The sequence below is a fragment of the Pinus tabuliformis genome, chromosome 4_2 (genome assembly GCF_031772625.1).
Source record: "Pinus tabuliformis cultivar Carrire ecotype Pingquan chromosome 4_2, CPIR1, whole genome shotgun sequence".
In the NCBI taxonomy this organism is placed as follows: Eukaryota; Viridiplantae; Streptophyta; class Pinopsida; order Pinales; family Pinaceae; genus Pinus; species Pinus tabuliformis.
In genome coordinates, this window is record NC_142304.1 from 1,056,952,284 (window position 1) to 1,056,965,956 (window position 13,673).

The following is a 13,673-nucleotide window of genomic DNA, read 5'->3' on the forward strand; positions in this document are numbered from 1 at the left end:
TGGAATACATTTTTACCATTGAGGGAAGCTATACGATCAGAAATCCATGTTCGTGATATCACAAGCAAAGATACTGCAAAGAATTGTGCACCTTGTTTGTTATATAATGTTGGAACCTGCAATATAAATACATCAATCAATACAGCACCAAATTTCGTACTTGTGCATAGATGAATATATGTATAACACATGCAAGCATACATGTAAATGCATGCAAATTAAGAACCTGTACATTAAACAAATTCGAATTTAGGACATTTTTCTCCTCATCAACTGCATCCAATGTCATGGATGAATTGTTACAGCCCAGGAAATGTGAAACCGAAACAAAAGAAATAGTTGAGTTGATGCACAAGTAGCTAATGAGAGGTTAGACAACACTAATGAAAAAACCACATATTCTGATAAAAGAGAAAAAAACCACATTAATGTTAGACAGTATCCCAGTCTTGAACCTGCCAGCCAACCAGACCTCAACGAGGGAAGGTAATGATGTCTTCACTTTAGCTCGTACCAGTAGGGGAGCACTCTATAATTCCATGTCAACTTGACGAGTGTCTAAAGGCAGAAGTGTATTATACAATGTACATAGCATTGCATTTGCCTCTTTTCTCACATCATTCGCTTTATTCTCCTCAAGCATGAGCATTTATTGTACTATTAATGAGCCTTCAGTAGAAAAAACAAGAGTGGTCTCCTCCAACAGAATTCTGTTGAATTTAGGAGCACACATTTTAGGCAAACTTAAATATTCACGATGAAAATCACAATGCAGACAACAACAACCATTTTTGTCTCCATCTCAGGCATTTTCTAAGCATTGTATGGTGGAGATCTGGATTTACCGCACAGCACATCAATGTGAGAGCGGTGGCCTGCATTAATTGTACAATTTACACAGCTGCCAGTCTGTATTGTAAATTTGTACTGTTATTATTATTCTTACCTTCAATGTAAGTGGCTTCCAGGTACTAGCAAGGGATGTTCTGCACCTATAGCTTTATTATGGAGATCATATCATTGATGTATCTTCCCATGTTTTGGGGATAATTAAGACCACATGGTATTGACCTATGGAGGATGGGTTACCACTGTAAATTTGATATCGCTGTACAGCTAGCCTATAGGCTGTGGGGGCTGTACGTTGCATAGACAACGTAATACTTCATCAATAAATTACATTGGTTTGACAAGAGAATGTGTGTGCATGCCTTTGTTACTAAACAATGTAGCATATGTGTAAGACTGATATTCAAAAACAGTATTGTAGCTTTGGTTGTAGTTTCCATGGCCAGAGAAATCACAGAATAAGTTTTGGCCTTGATGGAGTTACATTAAAAGGTTGTTGAGGAAGATTGGGTCAAGCAAGCATTAAAATAGAAGGAAAGAGCGCCATATTCTAATGTATGAAGGGAGAAGACATCAACAATATGTTTTGGGATTTATGATGCAAATATAGTTTGGGCATTATTATATAAATGTTCAAATGGCATGTGATTAACCTTGTCTTGCCATATGATATAAATGGCACACAAAGGAAAGGGGTATGGGTTACATTCACAAATAAATGGGTGATTAATGTTGATATGGTGGATAATTATTATATTTGATGAGGCACTTCCCAAGGCATGCCTTGGGATGCATGCCTCACCCATCAAGGGTGGTAAGCCTTGAAGGCAGGCTGCCAACCCACTTCCACATTCATTTGGCATTGCTATTTGAACTCTGCTCTTGGTTCTGCTCGAACCCTAGCATTTCAGGAAAAACCCATGCGAATTTGTCGCTACCCACTGCATGGTAACAGATTTTGGCGTTATTGACAACAGTATAAGAACTCAGTTGTTCAGGTATACATAGTTTCTACTTGTTGGAAGAAGAATTAACTTGAAAGACTGGCTGATTGGGTAGTTTACTTGGTACGGCTCTGTTTGTGTGACATTTTTGAGTCAATCCCCTCGTTCATGGCTCATTCTTTCTTCATTTCACTTCACTATGTTTTGTTTGACATGGCTCTGTAGTAATCAACATGCATGCAAATTATTTTTTAAAGAAAAAAGGCATAGTCAAAAAGGCAAGCTTGTGGTGCTCATGGGTTCTCTTTGTTTGAAGTTGGGACTGCTACATGCAAGAGCCATAACCCACTTATTACTAGTCTTTTCTGTCAGTTTGGAAAGCATTGCAGTGGTTCCTGTTGAAAAATGTAACAAGGTTCAGTCTTCATAAAATGTATTTGTCAAAAGAAATTTTATTATCGTTACAATGACTTATTAAAGCATGTGTTTCATGCTTGAGTCATCATTTTATTAGTCAAAGTCCCCATTGTGGACTCCTAGGATTAATAATGTGTCATTAGAGTCATTGTATATTTTATGAGACCTTTCTTGGGCTTTCGAATGATGTAAAAAGAATTATTTTTGACTCAAAGATGAATTATGTAACCTCCACACCAAGGTCTTTGAATTAGTAACCTCCACACCAAGTCGGCCTCAACTAAGCAATTTGACCTCACCAAAAACCTACATATTGAAGCAGATCGAATTTATTTGGACTCACTCTCTCACACAAGTTCGATATCCAAGAAAGAGCTGGGAAAAGTGTGAAGGTGAAGAAGGAGGCTAAAAGGAGTGCGAATTTGGTCAAGAAGGAAGGGAAGGACAAAATCTAAGTTTTGGGATGTCTCTCTCTCTATCAAGTGGGCTGATTGAGGAGATCAAAGTCTCTTTGTCAAAGTCGAACCTGCTGCTGCTGCCAGTTGATGTCATGAGCTGCCAAGTCGAAGTTGTTGGGGTCAAAGTGTTGCTGCTACTAGGTCGAAGGTTGGATCGAAGAAGGAAAGGCTGGCTTGGTGTGGAGGAGGTTTGTGTCTAAGTTGAAGAGTCTCAAGAAAAACTATTGAAGGAAGAGATTTTCACTAGGTTTCCCCTAGATAGGGGTTTTGCCCTGGCAAAGTGCCTACATCTTGTGTCTTGTGTTTTTGTGATCTTCATGCACACATAATTTGGTAATTGCTTGATGAAAGATAATATAACAAATAAGTAAAAGAAGCCAACATAATTCACAAGTAATTATCAAGAAAGAGAAATCTAACCCTACTTCTACTAGCATTGATTTCTCAACAGTTCCAGAGTTTTTGTATGCCATCATCATGCTAATTGTTGAACCCCTGGTGGTCAAATGTGAGCCATGCACTTGTTTCATGGCTAGCTACCTCATCCTTGCATACGATCCCCAACAGCAATGTAATATCTACACTTCTGTTTCATTGAGAGAATAATGTATTAATGTGGGTAATGGCAAAAATGCCTTTCTCTTTTTGGCTTGGGTTAAATTCACCATCTCAAACACAAGCTCTGGGTTTTTTATCAAAGACCCGAGTAGAAAAACCTCCTTCATCTCAGCTCACAGCGCCACTACAGCCATTTTGTTACTCAAAAAATTACAATGTTATTCTCGCAAGTCCATTTCTATGACCTGAAGGTATCATGGATAAGTTGTTTCATGGGTTAAATGCCAATACTTCTGCAAGTTGAGTATGTGTTTTGTTCAAGGTTATGGTTCCATGTTGTTATATTAAAGAGTTTTCTCATAGTTGTGGCAATTTTGATGAGTTGTCTCGATCTCTCCTTTGCTCCCCATTACCATGTTTCTTGTTGTAATTCCTGTGGTTCATTTTTATTGACATTCATATTGTCACATGGGGGTTTTCAATATTAAAGTCAGGTTGATAAAACTGCTTTGGGCAAAAAACAAAACTCGGCCTGTAGCCTATGTTCCATTTATTATGACCAGTTTTGATTTGCTATAGCTCAACCTGCTCTTGTATGAATATATCAGTTGTTGCATAAATTATACACATTGATAGCCTAAATGCAGGTCTCATATCAACCTCACCTTATCCAGAGCTTGTGAATTCTAAGTCAAGTGCATAAAAAATCACCATATAACAAGCCTCTGTCCAAAACATATATTTGAAGGTATTCTTGAATCTTGTGTACTTTCAGCCACCTTTTCCACACCTTCATCTAATTTCACTTTGTCAATTACCATAGCTATATATGATGCATGCATCTCCTTATTAGCTTTGATAATATGTTGAACACTGATGATTCCAGCCCTAGACTTATTCTCACGGTTTAAAAAATGATATGGGCTGCCTTCATAACTGTACTACTTGGCCACATTTTATTTGCTTAGAGAAGATCACGTTTCATTTTGCCCATTTCATACTATCTCGTCTCATTGCTTTCCATGACTCACTGTCAGAACATGATTAAAATATGTTTGGTATATTGATGAACCAGGGGTTTGTTCCTCTCGCAACCGCACATTTTAGAGAACTCATAGAATTCCTATTACTCATGTAACCTGGATGTAGAACTCAGCTTTTGTTCAATTTTTGCATGCAAAATAATACAGTGGATCAAATATAAAGCATCTTTTCCCAGTTGTCCATACTGTTGAAGGAAATGTAACTAGGTTCTGTCTTCATAAATGTACTTTTGATATTTGTATTTATGCAAGAAAAGATATATTATTTTTATAATATATGTCAATGAGTTTCTTGCTCATTGAAATAGGTCTAGCACATGTTAAAGTGCAATAGGCGAATCAAATAGTCAAAAGAAAAATGTTGAAGACCTTAAGAGCATGTTGCACCATATATATGTTTGTATAACAGTCAAAGAATATCCCTCCAAGCAAAGTCGAGTCTCCTCCAAATTCCAAGCATGTGACACCACCAAAGAAGCCATCCGAAGCAAAGATAGCAAGTCGGCCTACAAACAGTCTTCAAGTCGGGCTTCTAGTCGGACTAAAAGGAGGGACAGTTCTCTATATATAGAGGTTGTCCACTCCACTATAATGTAAAAGCAAGTACCTCTGAAATCTGCGAAGTGAAGGGACAAGAAAAGGGTAGAAAAGAGCGAAGGAAAGGAACCTGTAGTGCAGTGAAGAAGGAGAGACCTAAACCGAAGTTGAAGCGACTGTTTTTTGGGTGAAAAACAGTCACACGTGAAAGAAATAGAGGACTGTCTGCGGTCACTACAGCAGCAAGATAACAGTCATATATATCTTATGGTTTGGGCTAGTAACCTAGGTGTTAATTTTTGGTGTGTTCTATGCTTAAGAGCAATTTACTTCAATTTCTTAATTAGCCCAATATCAGTATCCAGTTTGGCAATCACATCAGCATGATAGTAAAATAGAGATAGAACACAAACATAAACAGTAGAAGACAAGCCAAAACAAGAGGACACAAGATGTGGCACCAACGAGGGACAAACCCCAATGTGGGGAAACCCTTGATCAATTCTTCTTATATTCTTCAATAGTTCAGCAGAGAGAGATAGTACAAATTTACAAATCTGATAATTTATGAAAGCAGCAGTAAAACCCTAACCAGAAAAGTCAACGCTGGTCAAACAGGGCAGAATTCTTCCTTCAAGCAGCTTGGTCAAACCAGGTCAACTTCGGCCTCCAACAGCAAACCCAAACTGTCCAAAACAGCCCCAAAAAGTCCAGTCAAATGCGGTCAACAAAAGTCAAACTGCAGCCAGCAACTAGGGCAGCCAACGCTGGTCAAACCAGAGGTCCGATCACCTCAGTTTCCATGCCAAAATCTGCAGCCTGCCAAGGAGAAGCAGCCACACCCAAAGCACAGTCAAAGGGAGGTCAATGCAGGCCAAAACAATCTCCCTGCAGCTCGGTCAAACCTGGTCAACACAGTCAAACAGAAAAGTCCTCCTTCCTTCGCACGTGTGAGAGAAAGCTGCCAGATTTGTGTTTCCAATCAAGTGAGGAGAGAGAGAACAGTGAAGATGAGATGATGGAATAATGACTTGAGGTCTCTTTTTATATGCAAAGTTGAGGATGAACTGGGGGTAAAAATGCCTGTTTTAACTTTTGATTGCTGGTTGACCTTGACAATTTGTCAATTATACAAATAAATTCATATCTTCATTTTTACATGTCGGAATCAGATGATCTTTAGATCAATCCTACACCTCTCGGAGAGAGAAATCCAAGAAAAATATCAGTTGTCACAAATAAGGTGACCCATATGGAGTTTGGCCCTAGATGCCAATTTTAACACTCCCTCTCAACTAGGGAGAACTCCATCTGCTAATCCATCTGCCAGTCGATACTATCTCTGCCATCAATGCACTGCTTTGCTCCACTAAACTATGAAGAAGAAGAAGTGATCGAGAATGTATCATACCATTCTCTACTGACCCGAAGTCAATCCCAAATAAAAGAGTGTCTCATACCACTCTTACTGACCCGAAGTCAATTCCAATAAAGAGAGTGTGTCATACCACTCTTACTGACCCAAAGTCAGTTCCAATTGATCCCAAATCAATATCATCCTAGCATAGAGAGTACAGTAGTACACGATGCGTCCATCGGTAGTACTATGGTCCCTATTCTCATTTCCCTACTCATTGGCCAGATGAGAGGTACTTCCCATGAGTCTTAGACTGCATGGGTAGGATGTCTCAGCAAGAAAAGGATGAACCACTCATCCTGCCTACATGTCGCCACGGGGTATCACAAGGGAAGCTTGAACCACTTACCCTGTACACAACAAACCACTAGGGGAAGGCTGAACCACTCACCCTATGGTTGCTCATCGCTCCAATAAGTACCCCAAGCCCCCAGAGCTTCCAGAGCTCAATGTCCATATCATACAGGACCCTCATAAGAAGGTCTCTCCATGACTCCTAGTCGTTCTCAGAAAGTCAAAAATTTGACCTTCACCACAAGCTTTGTCAAATGTCGGCGACTTGCTCATCAGTCCCAATGTGATGGAGCCTTATTTCTCCTTGTTGTACCATATTTCAGATAAAGTGGTACCTGATATTTATGTGCTTGGAGCGATCATGAAGTACAGGATTCTCTGATAATCGGATCCCACTTTGGTTGTCGCGGAGGATTACGATGGTATCCAGCACATGTCTAAACAGCTCACCGAAGAACTTCCTGAAACAGACAGCTTCACAGGAGGCCATACTCGCAGCTATGTATTTGGCCTCAGCAGTGCTCAAAGCAACCGATTTCTGCTTCCTGCTCATCCAGGATATCGAAACGGAACCTAAAGAAAAGCTGCACCCAGAAGTGCTCTTACAATCCACCACACTGCCAGCCCAATCAACATCAAAATAACCATGCAGCCTCACATCTCTGGCAGTGTATCTCAGTCCATGAGTGATTGTGCCCCGAAGATATCTCAGAAGATTCTTGGCACCAATCCAATGTGTGTGATGAGGCTCAACCATATATTGGCTCAACATATTAACTACAAAACATATATCCGGACGGGAGTTCACCAAGAACATTAGTGCTCCTATGAGTTGACAATACTCAAAAGCATTTCCCAATACAAGTCCGGCAGCACTACCACATAAATTCTTGAAGTTAATTTTCATGGTAGTCACAGGCTTGCAGTCCACCATCCCAAATCTTTCCAATATCTTCACAACATATTTTCTTTGAGATAGGAAAATTTCTCCTAGCTTTTGCCAGACCTCCAACCCTAGCAAGTAGTGCATCAGTCCTAGATCCTTCATCTCAAATTCGGAAACCAACTCCCTCTTACATTTGTGAATGAGAGGGTCTGCACCTATCAGAAAGAGGTCGTCCACATAAAGTACCAGTATGAGAGGTTTATCATCTTCAACCTTAAAGTAAAGGTTCGGTTCGACTTCACTCCTAGTGAATCTCAGCTTCATCAGATAGCTATCAATCCTCTCATACCAAGCCCGTGTGCTTGCTTCAAGCCATAGAGAGCCTTCATTAACTTGCATACATCAGATTCCCGATCATGAACCTCAAACCTGTCGAGTTGTTACACATAGACTTCCTCTTTGATCGAACCATGCAAGAAAGTGGTCTTGACATCCATCTGATATAGGTTCCATCCTTGCGAGGCAGCAAGGGTTATGATCGAGCAGATGGTGGCGTATCAGGCAACAGGTGCAAATATCTCACCATAATCTACCCTTCCTTTTGAGAGAAGCCTCGAGCAACAAAGTGAGCCTTGAACTTTTCTGCACTTCCATCAGCTCCATGCTTGATTTTGTAAAGCCACTTAGAGGTGACAACCGATTTGTCCTGGGGTCTAGGGACCACATCCCAGACATCATTCTTCATAATAGACTCGTACTCTTCATTCATAGCATCCTTCCAAACTTGTTGCTTCACGGCTTCTTCAAATGGTAAAGGTTCATTTTGAATGATAGTGCTCATGGCAGTCAAGTATCCTTGATACTTGTTTGGCTTCTTGCTCTCACAGAAACTCCCCCTCAGTGCAATATGCCTCTCAGAATCTTTGAGAGTCTCCCTAAGCCATGAGGGTCTCCTCTTGGAGGAGGAGGGCTCTTGGGGAGGAGGATCAATAGGATCCATAGGTTCATCAACATTCGGCATCGTCTCGTCCTCTTTTTCACCCTCTTCCGGGGTTTGCTTCTTTGTCCTTCCTTAGGATAGGAAGATTGTTGATCTTGCTAAGAGCCATATCTTCGTCAAAGGTGGCATCATGGCTTATCTCAACTTCCCTTTGACCAGCCACATAAATTCTATAGCCCTAAGAATTTTCGCTATAGCCCTCAAAGATTACTTTCTTCCCAAATGCACCCAATTTGCATCTTTTCTCTTTCGGCACATGAAAATATACGGGACTTGCCAGTGAACATTTCTTCGAGAGTCTTGGAGTCCAATGCTTGATGAGGGCATCGATTTTGAACATACACGGCGGTATTCGCAGCTTCGGCCCATAGAAACTTTGGAAGCCCTTGATCAGGAAGCATGGCATGAACAACTTCCACAATAGTACGATTCTTTCTTTCGGCCACACCATTCTACTCGGGAGTGTATGGTGTTGTGGTATCCCTCTTAATTCCAACTTCTCTGCAATAATCATGGTATTCAATTGATTCGTACTCAGTGTTGGGCATGGAATCCCCCCACTGCATGTTTTGGGGCTCAAAGCCCAAGTTTTGAGTACTATTGTTGTAAAGACTCTGCGAATTGCGGGCGCGGAGCGCAAATTGTATGTTAGAGTCATAGGGTTGTCCGCCCTAAGTTTTGAATGTAGTGTCGGCCTACCCATGGTCCGCGGACCATGGGATTGTATAAATAGAGCGAGGCTCTAAGTTGTAAAATAGTCAAAAAAAACCGAATGGAGTCTAGAAGATAGGGAGCATAGAGTAAAATTCTAAGCGTTTTGGGTCGTAGTAGTAGGAAGAGGCTCTGCAGCTGAGTGCACAGAGGCCTAGTAGAGTCCTAGTTGAGTGCGCGGACCCCTACAACTGAGTGCCCAAGGTAGAGTCGGGTCTGTAACCAGGGAAAGGGATAATAAAGAGAAGTTTGATTCCAAATCTTGTGTATCTGTTTTGAGTTATTATATGGTTGATATCTTTTGCAATTGTACTATTTTATTTATTGTGTGCACTTGTATGAATGATGAACACTGTTAAGTATAACTAAACACATACAGATAAGCTAAGTGATCAACTAATATCGGGTAATAACGCGGATCGAGCCCCGAGTAGGGTTGCGCGAAGGCAGCATCGCGGGCTACGAAGTACTAATAGGTGCGCATAGCGACATGCACGCAGGGTCAAACCATGAACCACCGAAAATCATCAGACATCCCTAGGGTGCGAAAACCTGGTTCTAGCACCCTCCCATACTACTTCGGGTGAGACCTCAGTTCGCGCTCCGCAGACTGTTGCCGAAAGGGCTAGTAGTACCGGGATTTGTTTGGCTAAATCATCTCCGAACCTGAGTCAGGCCCCTACAAGCCAACAAATGGTTCTGTTGTCGGGACTGGGATCTGCATAAGGGATGTCTGATGTCATGTCACTGGAATCCAACAAAGAAAGAAATTGAAGGGTGGTTGGACAAGAAGATTCACGAGTTCGCGGCACAAGAAAACAGGAATCCGCGAGTATCTAAGGAACAGTGCTTGGAGCGCTACTTATATGCAGAAATCCACGAAATTTTCTTTGCATCCTTTCCTTCTAAGCTGTATGAGTAGATCGCAAAGCTAGCAGATAGTCAAGGAAGGTGTAGGCTCGACAAACCAATCGTGTTGACTTTGGAATTAGTGCACATACTAGAAGCATCAAAAGATAAGATCACGCGAGCTATGGACCATTGGCTAGATCGAATTATAGGAGGATTTATCACAGAGTTCATTGTAGATACGACCGTTAGCTGCAGTGAGGCGGAACGACACTTCCTCAAAGGACCGCGATGTAAGTATATTAAATCTTTGAACACTTGGATTAAGATGCTATTGTGTGAAAAGCGAGTTATGCGAATAAATTAATGTTTGGGACTATGCGAAGTGGGAAGATCTATAGACACGGAAGTAGTGAAGAATTAGAAACTAGTCCCTTAATTTCACCCTTGCGGGAAAGCGAGGAAGAGCTCGCGAAAGTTTCTCCGAGAAGCATGGTCAGTCTGATAAGACAGCAAATTCCGCGCTTACCACTTCCACCTACACCGCCACCCGTCTCACCATCTTCACCTCCATCTCCACCCACCCCACCTCTGCCACCCCCACAGTTCAGTATGGCGAGTGCGATCAAACTGTCGGTATTCAGAGGAGTAGGGAATGAAGATCCAAACCAATTCTGGTTCGTGGTAAGGGCAGTATGGGAAGCACAAGGAGTCATAGATGACAATATAAAGAAGGCTACGCTGGTAAGCGCGTTGCAAGATTGCGCATTAACATGGTACATTAAGCATTCTATTGACCATCCAAATGCAAGAATCGCAGAAATCCAGGCCGCGCTGAACAGGGAATTTGGCAGCCAAAGTCGGAGACACAATCAATTATCGGGTTTAAGGAAATCATGATGCTCCCAGGCGAGACCCCTTGGGATCTGGACCAGAGACTGAAGAGTATGATTCGCGAAGCCAACATGACTTTAATGGATGGACAACACCGCACATGGTTTGTAGCGTCATTAACACCGCATTTAAGGACGGCGTTGTCACAACAAAAGCTTTCCACCCAGGTTGAAGCTTTGGAGATGGCAATGAGATTGCATGAGACCCCTATACAAGATCCTGGTCTGGGAGTCCAACAAATCCACACGCAACTACAAAATTTGTGTCTGGAAATGCAGAGTTTGAAACAAGACAGGACACCTCGGCTAGAAGCACGCGAGGAGGTATGGTGCATAAAATGCAAAGGCCAGGGGCATGACAAGGACCACTGTCCAGTTTTCGCGAATTACTTGGCAGGAGGAGGGTCGATGCCATTAAGACCAGAGGCACAAGCAGGACCGAGCGCGGCACCTGCACTATGGTGCGCGATTTGTCAGATAGGAGGAAAACACACTACGGATAATTGTCATCTATTGCAGAAGTATATGCAGACGTCCCAGCAATTGTTTTGTAATTTCTGCAGGTCGGTAGGCCATGATGAACGCACCTGCAGAAGCTACAAACTAATGATGGATCGGACTCCTGCCTACAAGGTATTAACTGAAACGCGAGCCCTCGATCCAAAAGCAGGAACGGCACGCGTTGGATTTCAAGGGCACAGACGAGGTCGAGGTGGAATGGGACCAAGAAGGGGTCGTGCACAACTAATTTGTTACAATTATGAAGGACCAGGACAATATGCCCACGATTGTACGAATCCGACGAGATCATGTTTGTACTATACTCAGTTTGATCATCAAGAAGAAAACTACCCTACATTGATAGTGAGGCTGTGCAAAAAAGGGGTACTCCAACCTCCCCGACTCAGAATTTGCAAATGATCAAGTCTGAGCTGCGCGAAGAGGACCCAAATGTAAACATAGTGCTCAGAAGAAATATCACAACAGGAGATGACAAAGGTAAGCGGTCAGAAGAAAGTGCGTGGGTTCGCAAGGCTCCTACAAAGGAACCTGAATTTGATTTGGAGCGCGCGAAGGAGACATTCATGGAAGCTAAGAAGAGCGTCATAGAGGGCCTCCACTTCAGGTAGTAAGGATCAACTAGAGCTGGAGATGGATCCTTCAATGCTCACTACCTTTCTGGAGACATGCATAAAATTGTTATGCGACAACAAGGCTATAAAAGGACTACAGGAACTTATCACTAGGTGCGCGGGGTCAGGAGATCTGTGCGTGCTCCGGAAACTTGGAAAGCATGCATTGCGCACAAGAAGGGAAATGAGATTGACTGCGCAAATTGGAGAGTATGAAATGGATCAGGTAATTCTGGATCTAAGATCGGACGCGAATGTACTACCGAAACAAACATGGGAACGCATGCGCAGACCCACACTATAATGGTCTCCTATCTAATTATGAATGGTGAACCAATAGAAGATCTTGCCCATGGGAAGATTGCAAGGAGTAAGCACTGGCGGATTTTGAAGTGATAGAGATTGTCGACAATAGCAATCCCTATCTTGCGCTACTAGGAATAGACTGGGCCACCGATATGAATGGAGTAATAAATCTGAAGAAGCGCAAAATGATTTTTGAGAAAAAGTCACTACGCGTAGTGGTGCCTTTAGACCCTATGGAAGGAGCGCGCTACACATAGCCAATGTGCGACGACGAGAGCGACGACGAGCTAGACTGTATCTACAAAATAACCGCTCGGGAACAGGATTGGGTGAATCCTACAGCAGATGGCCGGATTTCGTGGGAGCACGAAAGCTCCTGCACATCAGATTCGGATGAGGAAACAAAACAATGGCAGAACCAGTTACACGAGGTAACCACGCTTAATTGCAACATGATAGTTAGATCACTGCGCTACGTGACAACAAAGGTAAGGGATTTACCTATGTATGACGGGTTGACAGCGATGGATGAATTCCTGAACAAATTTGAAAGCGCAGTGTCGGAACAGCAGCGGTTCGATGCTCTGAAATGGGCACTGCGCGCGACGCCCGCAAGGTGGTGGGGTACACATCAGAGAAGTTTTGAGGACTGGCGCGGATGCAGCAAAATGATGCGCCTATGATTTGGAAAACCCCGGCTACAGATGAGAGCCAGTTACAAGGAACAAAACAACTTGTGCGCCCACCTTTCTCGATGGGTACAGACATATCACATACAGCCCACACAAGTGCACACCACTTCCAAAATAGAGAATCAGAACAAAACGCAGCGGCAGGAAAGGCGAAACGCACCAAAGATTATCCACGGAGAAGCATTCAACAGGGTGTGCAAAGTGTTGAACAAGGTTCACCATGTAAGGCTCACTAACTGGGACCTATGCGTACCAGCGGTTCGATGGGCATATAGGACCATGTGCAAAACCTTATCCACGAAAACAATTCCAAGGTTGCGGAATGAAGTAGGGACCGTAATATCTAAGGAGCAGGCAAAGATGATTCCACACGTAATAGCACCCGCAGGTGCGACAGTGCGCGAAGCCCAAGACGAAGAAATCACACAACTACCCAAAGTAGAACACATAAGACTTCAGGAAGCCATTCGGCAAGGGAACCTTAGACTTCGCGAACTTGAAAAGGACCGGGTACGGCTAAGGAAGAAAAGCATTGTCAAGAGGTTGGAAAACGAGATCAAGGGAGCATGTCTCGTCAATAAACCAAGGATGACAAGGCAAAGTGCGGATGATCACACTAATGAATTAGAAGACCATCACCGAGAATTAATTAGTCTGCTACCTTGGCTAGGACGGCATATCACCAA

General features: G+C 42.6%; 1 protein-coding gene across 1 annotated transcript in view; it reads right to left on the reverse strand.

Annotated features, from left to right (window-relative positions):
• Window positions 1–13,673, reverse strand: part of ABCD1 (peroxisomal ABC transporter 1) — a 263,688-nt gene that overhangs the window by 173,177 nt on the left and 76,838 nt on the right. The window contains exon 14 of the mRNA XM_089424535.1: window positions 17–116. Within this exon, the coding sequence (XP_089280661.1) occupies window positions 17–116 (100 nt within the window). The remainder of the gene's footprint in view (window positions 1–16; window positions 117–13,673) is intronic.